Source organism: Setaria viridis, chromosome 5 (assembly GCF_005286985.2).
Source record: "Setaria viridis chromosome 5, Setaria_viridis_v4.0, whole genome shotgun sequence".
NCBI classification, from domain to species: Eukaryota; Viridiplantae; Streptophyta; class Magnoliopsida; order Poales; family Poaceae; genus Setaria; species Setaria viridis.
Window position 1 is genome coordinate 40,067,021 of NC_048267.2, and position 9,667 is coordinate 40,076,687.

Genomic DNA, 9,667 nt, shown 5'->3' on the forward strand with positions numbered 1-9,667 from the left:
CCCAATAATCATCATGCAGCCCACCAATTACGCTGCAGGCCGGTAACAGAAGGTGACAACGACTGACCTATCGTCTTTCTGCGGTGCATAACTGCACCCGGGGAACAGGTTGGTGGGGAACGGGTGGAAGGAGGAATCGGATGGTGAGGGTAAGATACGAGGGGGTAGTTGTTTTTTTTTAATTCTCACTTCTTTCATCATAAAATTAATATTATAATATCTATAGTGTCTTATAGCAAATATACGAACTTGAAGAGTGCCTACGAGCAAAGGTGAAATTGAGCAGTGTCCATCAGCAAATATCAACATTGATGAATGTACCGCAACAAAATTACCTAATTTGAAAATATATAAACTCAAAGGCTGAAAGCCCAAAGGCCCATCGTGCCAGTCAAGAAGCCCTCACCGCGGGCGGCCCAGTATCCACAACCACCATCCAATCCAGTCTCCCCACGTCGCCACGTGACCACCAGCACCTCTAGAAACTTCCTCCTCGCCTCCGCCTCCGCCTTCCGCTTCCTCCCAGGCAGCCCCAAACCCACGAAACCCTCCTCTCCTCGCCGCCGCGCCGCCGCGCCGCCGCTTCCTCCTCCTCCCGCTGCCCACCCCCGGACCCAACCCTACCTTCGCGACAGCGGTAATCGGAGCCGCGGGACAGGATGCCGCCGAAGAAGGCCGCCCCGTCGAAGGCGGAGCTGGCCAAGAAGCAGAAGGTCGTGGAGGACAAGACCTTCGGGCTCAAGAACAAGAACAAGAGCAAGAACGTCCAGAAGTACGTCCAGTCCCTGCACCAGGCCGTCCAGCCCAAGCCCGACCCGACCAAGACCGCCGCCAAGGTACCGGAGAACGCTCAGATCGAGAGCCCCCGCGGGCGCTTCCGTCGCTTCTTCCTCCGATTGCCTGGCTCTTCTGATTTTCCTCCTTTTCTTTGATGTGGATGTGGATGTGTGTGCACAGAAAAAGAAGGAGGAGGAGAAGGCGCGCGAGAAGGAGCTCAATGATCTGTTCAAGGTCGCCGTCAGCCAGCCCAAGGTCCCAGTTGGTACGGTCTCTTCTCCTTGTGCTTAGGCATCTTAAGTTGTCCTATCCTATATATTGCTGTATAGTTCGTATCGGTTTACATGTGGATGAAATGAGTGCTACACAGTTCCATTCGATGTCATTTAGTATCAAAGTGGTCTGTGCAATATAAGTATAATCAATTGACATGGTTTTTTTAGTTTGTTCAGTGTAAAGTTGTGCATTGGGAAATGCCAACACCTTAGAGCTCTTTCATGCCATGTAGAGTGGACATAAATATAGCAAGTTATTAGGATTGGTACAACATGGTAGTTTTACGTGTTGTGGCTGCTATCCTGGTGAAAGTCCGACAGATGCTGATGCCTCAAATTATGCTCTGCAGGTGTTGATCCCAAGTCAATAGTGTGCGAGTTCTTCAAGGTTGGCCAGTGCCAGAAGGGTTTTAAATGCAAATTCTCACATGACCTGAATGTCCAGAGGAAGGGTGAGAAGATTGATATCTACACAGACAAGCGTGATGCAGGTATTGGACAAACATTGCTTGGACTATCACTTTCTTCTGTTCAAATGGTTTTGTATAAATTCATATGCTATTTGTTATTGCCAGAAACTATGGAGGACTGGGATCAGGAAACTTTGGAGAAGGTTGTTGAATCGAAAAGGACAGAGTATCAGCAGAACAAGCCTACTGATATTGTACGCACTACTCTCAGCCTATTTTGCTGTCAATCACTAATTCTATCCTGTCAAATGTTGCATCACTTTCTATGTTCCTTTGCATGTTATAGTATGTTAATATCTATATTTATCAAGTTTCAAACTAGGTAGAATTGTTGTTAACCATCTTGGTCATTAAATTTGAAACATTCAGGAGATGAAATCATAATTAAGCAACTTAACACGCTGGCTGTAAAATTTACTTAGAGGTTATACTAGTCAATCGACATGTAGAAAAGCTTCATGTCTGTCATATGCTGACTAACTGAATGCAACTGTATAGGCACCGAATATCATGAGTGCAATTTTAGAAAGATTCACCATGCTATCATATTCTGATGTATTGGCATCTGAGCTAGCGTTCCAATTTTTTATTGTCTATAGCTTTCATAATCAGTGTTTTATTTTGTCATATGATGTTGTTTGTTTTCTTTATAAACATGGTATTACAACGGTTTCTTTCGCCTTCAGTTGGTAATATGAATTTATTTGCACTAGTGCCTTGTCTACTCAGTCGGCAACCTGTTGTTAAATAGGAAAGCATTTTTGGTAATTTGTTTGTTCTGTGCAGGTCTGCAAGTACTTTCTTGATGCCGTGGAGAAGAAACAGTATGGATGGTTTTGGGTTTGCCCAAATGGTGGTAAGGATTGCCACTACAGGCATGCCCTTCCACCTGGATATGTGCTAAAATCCCAAATGAAGGCCTTACTGGAGGAAGAGAGTGATAAGATAGCCATTGAAGATGAGATTGAAGATCAGGTAAATGAAGTGTAATAAGCATCATTATCTGGAACTGTGAAGTCCCTGATTCCCCCATTTCTGTTTTGTAATTGGATTCCTTTAACGTTGTTATTACATATTGTCTTGATGTGTTGGTTTCGCAGCGTAAAAAGACAAAGACTACCACCCCTATGACCACAGAATTGTTCATGGAATGGAAGAGAAAGAAGGCAGAAGAAAGAGAAGCTGGCCAAGCTGCCTTGAAGGCAGAGAGGGCTAAGAATGATCGCATGAGGTAACCTTCATTTCTTTAAGCTGATTGTTTTCTGCCTTTCTCGATTTACTAACTGTGGTTGCATTTGTTTCCAGTGGTCGTGAGTTGTTCATGGCTGATGCAAGTGTGTTCGTTGACGATGCGGAAGCATATGAAGTCTATGAGAGAGAGGAAGAGTCTGAGGCCAACGAAGAATCGGTAAATTTACCTTCCTTTGATGATATGTGTTCCATTTTTAGTAGGTTAGTAAGGTGAGAGTTTGAGAGTGTGCGCACCTGGCCCGGCCCCATTCGTGCCCACAGAACACACAAATTATCCCACAGCCCACCCAAATGGAAGCAAAGTGGTATATGTCATGTCAGTTCTCACTGAAATTATTATGTACTTGTTCTGTGTCTTAATGAAGGAAACACAAAAATGAGTAGGCTCAAGAAACTTACCTTGGTCCAGACATGATTTACCATATCCATCCTATATCCATGTATATCTTGGCCTCCAAAATGTCCAAAACATAAAGTGCATGTTGCTGTTCAGATCTAGACTTGGTGCCTTGGTCTTTAGCTTGGAGGTCCCCCCCCCCCCCCCCCCCCCCCCTCCTCCTTCCCTCCCTCCCTCCCTCCCTCCCTTGCTCTCCCTCACCCTCCCTCCCTCCATGTGATAGAAGATCAAAACATCTGAAATTGCTCTATATAAGTAGTGTCTAGACTCAGGAAATTTAATTTATGTACCTTTTTTTAGTGAGCACGAGGCAAATCCACAGGTGGCTATGTATTTGTGTATGCTCATTTAGAAATTTGATAGATAATCTTTGGATGCATTTAAGAATCAAAGAAGTAACCTGGCGATCTGAACAGATTCTATGGACCGCGGAGATTCATTTTTCTCACACCTGATATTATTCTCAGAACGTGTTACTGCTATGATGATGTTCACAGCTATATCTCTTATCCACCTTTATCCCGAAAAGAAATATATAGGCATGGAATTAATAAATTGGAAAGATATCCAAGTCGTGGATCTGAAAGCACATTTATATTAGTTTACTGAATTGAAATGTGTATCCTAGAAAAGGAGCTTTTGTTATCAAATTTCAAGTTAAAGGTGAATTGCTTTCAGTACCTGGGGAATGGCTTAATTCACTGTATGTTTTAGCATGGAATTTGGCAGATGCTATGATAGTACATCTATATGCAGGCTGGTTTGCAATTAACTTGCACAGTATTATTCTCTCTTATAGATCTATTCTAATATGTATTTTGCACCCCATGTGACAGAGCAAGAAAAGTCAGGATGCAGGTCCAAGTTCATCAACTTCTAATGGCAAGGAGGTTGAGGAACTAGATGACGAAGATATCGATATTGATGATGACTTGGACATTGATGAATTAAATGAACTTGAAGCAAGCCTGTCGAGAGCGTCCATCCAAATCCGAGAGCCTGGCGAGGGAGCATCATCCTGAGCAGTAGTATTATGGAAGATCGTTGAGAATTAGCTCTCCATTTTTGGGCTCCCAAACCAATCAAGTTGCTTTTGGAAACAGAAAGGTGGAGCATAGATGCAAGTGGAAATGATTTCTAGTTCACTAGCTATCTTGAGGGAGCAACGATCAACGAATGACCCAGTGTTATGATTACATGACAATTGATGTTTGCCGTGTGCCCTTTTATCATGTAACCCTTTTGGGGAACATGTTGGTACTTGTGAATAACAGGACTAAATTATTTTTGTTGACTTTGCGTGGACTCACGAGTAAAATTTTGATGCGATCGTTACACCGCGATGGGTCACAATTATGATAGTTTGCTGATTTTATTCAAGCGCTGACGTGAGTAATCTTCAGTTATGCACTGTCTTTTATCAGCAACCCGTTATTATGATAAAGTTTTATCAGCAACCTGTTATTATGATTATGTTTTTCCCTTTCTGCTGCGAAGAATCGCATTACAATGTTTTTTTTACTGAACATGTTTTGTTTCTTGTTGTGTACTTGCATATATTTTCCCCATCCATTGTATCAATAAAAATGATTTTATTAAATTCCTGTTGCACTTAACAAATCGGTTGTCTCATTTGTAAGATATGTTTACTTGGATCCTTGCAGTACTTTGCGTTGTACTGCTATGGTGCTAACCTGAAAGTTTTCGTAAATTTTATGCGAAATATTTTACTTGTAAGATCAAGCTGATTCGCATCAATGATATTAGGGACGTATGATTCCCCTTTTCTTAGTCAACACCTGCATTTGTTCCTGTCGATTTGCCGAATCATTCATGGATAAGTACGGCACCAAAGCTTGTAGTAACTTCGATGCGATGACTCTGAGTCAAGGAAAGTCGCACGTACTATAGCTCTGTTCGGCATGAAAGAATATATACGGGGTGTTTGGATACACCTCCTAAAGTCTAGTAATGTTTGAATACTAATTAGGAGTATTAACCATAGATTATTTACAAAATCCATTGCATAGATGGAGTCTAATTCGCGAGACGAATCTATTAAACCTAATTAGTTCATGATTTGACAATGTGCTGCTACAGTAAATATGTGCTAATTATGGATTAATTAGGCTCAATAGATTCGTCTCGTGAATTAATACAGGGGTTCTGCAATTAGTTTTATAATTAGCTCATGTTTAGTCCTTCTAATTAGCATTCGAACATCCGATATGATACTCCTAAAGTTTAGCACCTCGTATCCAAACAACCTATCGCCATTTCAGGTCGAATCAGGCTGGGTGTCATGTCAAATTCTTGAGAGGGTTGTTGGGTTCTGCTATACATGATAGATCCGCGAATCCGACGGGGTTCGCGAGACATCCACGGTGGCAGCCGTCCTATCGAGCTTTGAAGATGCGCTCCGTGCATGCTTACTCAGCTTGGCCGGCCGGCCGGCGGGTTGGAGGATATGCGGATCTGCCGTTCGTGCGGCCACGGATCTCACACGCACTGCGCACCAGCGCACGCTCGCTCGCGGTTGCGCTTGCGCACCGGCCGGCCACAGGCGCGCGCGCGCGTGCCTGGCTGCTCAACGATTATTTACACATAGATGCTTGCCGCAGCACTGGATGCACAAACAGTACAGGGGGACGGGGTGTGCAACACATAACATCATCTTCGTTATCATGCTTGGTTACATATATACATGTAACACGAGAAAGAGCAGAACATAAAACTCGCCGACCCTCCCTATTTAGTACTTAAGCTGTCACACCCCCTGATTCCCTGATTAGTGATTACTACTCAACATGACACAACAGAACCATAAGCTTGGACACTCATCAGAAGACGCGGCACATTACTACCACCGTAACAACAAGTGCACACTTCCCTGATGAAAACCAGTAAACATTTATGAAGGGGTTATTTGTCTGAGAAGCATAAACTCCTCATGCATCACACTGGTGCCTAAAAAGACTGCCCTCTAACAGTTGGAGACTTCAGGCCCATCTCCCTCCTTAATTCTTCCATCAAACTGTTCATCAAGATTCTAGAAGAAAGATTGTAACAGGTCATCCTCTACCTAGAGTATGCCAATCAGTATGGGTTTATCAGCTCAAGAACTATTCATGATTGCCTAGCCTAAGCTTTTGAATTCATCCACTTGTGCAAATCCACCAGGAAAGAGGTAGTTATCTTAAAATTGGATTTTGAGAAAACCTTTGATAAAATTGAACACCAGGCCATCATAAAAATTCTGCAGAATAAAGGCTTTGGTCCTAAGTGGTTGGGTGGATCAGAGACATTCTACAGTCTGGAACTTCTTCCGTCCTCCTTAATAGTGTCCCTAGCAAGGTCTTCCATTGCAAGAGAGGAGTCAGACAAGGAGACCCATTATCTCCACTCCTATTTGTCTTAGCAGCAAACTTACTTCAGTCCATGGTTAATCAAGCAAAATCCCAAGGCCTTATCCACCTACCCATCCCGGAGAGAGTAGGGAAAGATTTCCCAATTGTACAATATGCAGATGATAGTCTTTTTTGATGGGTACATGTACCAGGGTACCCTCAGAATAGGGGCTAAGGTAACTAGGCGCCAAAAGGCCAAAGGCAACAGCTAGAAGCGGCCCAGACGACGTTGCGGCCCACCGCCCGACCTCCCTCGGTTGGAAGACAAAGCCACGACTCGCCGGCTCAGCTAGCTCGGGGGTGGAGCCCGCAAGGGGCCCACAACGCCTCACCCACTCCTTGACTCAGGAAGACCTGCGCCGTATGAGAGCCATTATTGCACGGCGTGGTCCCCCTGACCGTCCCACGTCGGAGACATGACCGGGTGAGGGGAGCCGACCTTTAACTAGGGGGTCCGAGGGTGAGGCTACACCCTTCGGACCGCCCAGGACGGCCTGCAGGATGAGGTCACGCACAGCCGTACGTGCCTCGGCATCATCATCACCTTCGCCGTCAAGAAGACCCATCAAGATTAAGGCCATGCCACCGTCCCAGGCCAGTACGGTCCTGCAGGCGATATGGGACCCAACGACAAAGGTCACGACGAGGAGCGGCCGTGAGCGCACTAAAGAGGTCGGGGAAAGCCAGGACGAGCGGCGCGCCCCGTCCAGGCCACTAATCATGACCCGACCATTCGTCACCAGTACGGACGACAGCAACAACACCCATCCCATTCACTGCCACGAAGTTGGCGGACGGGACAGGAGAACGCCACGAAACAGGAGTGTGTGTAAGCAACCCACGCCGCACAGGAGCTACCGTACAAGGCGTGCGAAGTCCATGACCAGCGAAAGGGACAGGACAAGGATGCCTCTTGGTGCAAGGAATACTTGACCACGCCACAACTCCCGACCTCTGAGGTCGGGGACCCCCTCCATTTCTCAACGTTGTTGTCCGGTCCCTAGCTTATATAAGGGGAACCGGGCCTCCTTTCTATCTCTCATTCAACGCATACACCCACACATCGCACGAACGCTTGCTTGCAAGCACCCCGTTGTAAGTCCAGTGCACTTGATCCAAGGAACACAACTCCTGCCGAAACTGGATGTAGGGATTTTTTCCCCAAAACCAGTATAACTACTTGTCTCTTGTATGCTAGCCATCAGAAGTGAGGAGAGCGCGGCGTATACTCACTAGTCGGCGGTCCGAAACACCGACACTTTTGATAATGGAAGCTTGTCCTAGGCAGTTGCTAGTTCTAAAGGACCTCCTCAACTCCTTTGCAGCAACCATTGGCCTAAAGGTTAACTACAATAAGTCAGTAATGATCCCAATAAACATATCTGAGGAAAGACTGCAATCTTTGTCGAGCACTTTCAATTACCGAAAAGGCTCCCTGCCATTTACATACTTGGGTCTCCTTTAGGCACCACTAAGCCTAAAATTGAAGAATTTTTGCCTCTAGTATAGAGAATTGAAAGAAGGTTGACTAGCGCATATGCATTCCTCTCCCAAGCTGGTAAACTCGAGATGGTAAACTATGTACTCCAATCTTTTATTGTTGTACTCTCAAGCTACACAAGGGAGTGATCAAACAACTAGATAAATACATAAAACACTGCCTCTGAAAGAATACAGAAAACACTACCCCTGGAAGGGATTAGATCTAAAAGCAGCATGGCCAATGGTGTGTCTACCCAAAAAGAAGGGAGTATTAGGTGTTTTAAACCTCTCCACTCATAATGACTCTGAAATTCCTACACAAATTCTACTCCAGAGCCGATATACCTTGGGTGCATCTAGTTTGGGATAACTATTACTTAAATGGTCACTTACCTGGATAACAAAGGAAATGTTCCTTCTGGTGGAGAGACATTGTTAAATTATTAGATCAATTCAAAGGAATTGCCTCAATAACTGTACATGATGGCTCTTCAGTGCTCCTCTGGCAAGATATGTGGAATGGACAGATTTTGCAAAAAAATACCCCGAGCTCTTCTCCTTTGCCGAGAACCCCAATATAATTTATCAAAAAGCAGTGAGCAACACTCAACTGTCAAGCAACTTCCAGCTACCCTATCCATCCAAGCTCATCAGCAAGTCTTGGAACTGCAAGGCACCCTGCTTGATAACCAACAACTGACTAGTCCTAACCAGTGGAGTTACATATGGGCTAATGCAAACTTCTCAGCATCTAAAGTATACAAATCCTTAATTGGTCACAGAAGCATACACTCAGCATTTACCTAGTTATGGAGATCTAAATGCCAGATGAAACATAAAGTCTTTTTCTAGTTGTTGCTCAAGGATAGAGTGAACACAAGAGATCTCTTGAGGCAGAAAAGAATGGTTTTGGAATCATACACATGTGATCTATGCATCCTGTAGAGGCCTGAAACTGTGGCACATCTCTTCCTTCGTTGCAATTTTGCTAAAGCATGTTGGGAATCCATTGGCATCTCAGTGGTCACTACGAGACCTATCCGTCAAATCTTTTCCAGGATCAAGCAGCAGTTAGGAGTTCCCTTTTTCATGGAGATCATCATCCTCATGACATGGAGCATTTGGAAAACAAGAAATGACTGGGTATTCAATGATATGGACCCTTCAGTCATTGATTGCAAATGGAGATTCATTGCTGAATTCTCCCTTATCCTCCATAGAGCTAAACCCAGTCTAGTCAATGTTATGAACTAATGGCTTCTTTCTCTTTGCTTTGTTTTCTGTAGCCTTTTGCTTTCTTTCCTTTTCCTTCTTTTCTTGCATTCTGTAACTTTTATTCCTCTTTATTAATATATATGAATCAGTAGGGGCTCTGCCCCTTCTGTTCCTTAAAAAAAACATTTTTGTCTGGCAGCTTGCCAGCCAAGCACACACAAAAGCAAACATTACCTACCGGCCGGTCTAAGAGGAGACAGAGGTGGTTTCCTCTCTCTAGCTAGTCGTCTCTGATCATTTCTTCCTGGCCCCGGCGTCTTTCTTGCCGGTGCCGGCGCCGGCCGTCTTGTCGCAGGCGAGGACAGCCGCCGTGGCCAGCGCAGCCGCGATGTC

At 44.7% G+C, this 9,667-nt stretch overlaps 1 protein-coding gene across 1 annotated transcript; it reads left to right on the top strand.

Moving 5' to 3' along the window:
* Positions 1–480: 480 nt before the first annotated feature.
* Positions 481–4,505, top strand: LOC117859037 (zinc finger CCCH domain-containing protein 11). The gene is made up of 8 exons (XM_034742208.2): positions 481–836; positions 958–1,042; positions 1,403–1,543; positions 1,628–1,716; positions 2,309–2,497; positions 2,623–2,753; positions 2,828–2,930; positions 4,007–4,505. The coding sequence occupies exons 1-8, from the start codon at positions 660–662 to the stop codon at positions 4,190–4,192; spliced, it is 1,101 nt and encodes a 366-aa protein (XP_034598099.1). The 5' UTR covers positions 481–659; the 3' UTR covers positions 4,193–4,505.
* The last annotated feature ends 5,162 nt before the right edge of the window (positions 4,506–9,667 follow it).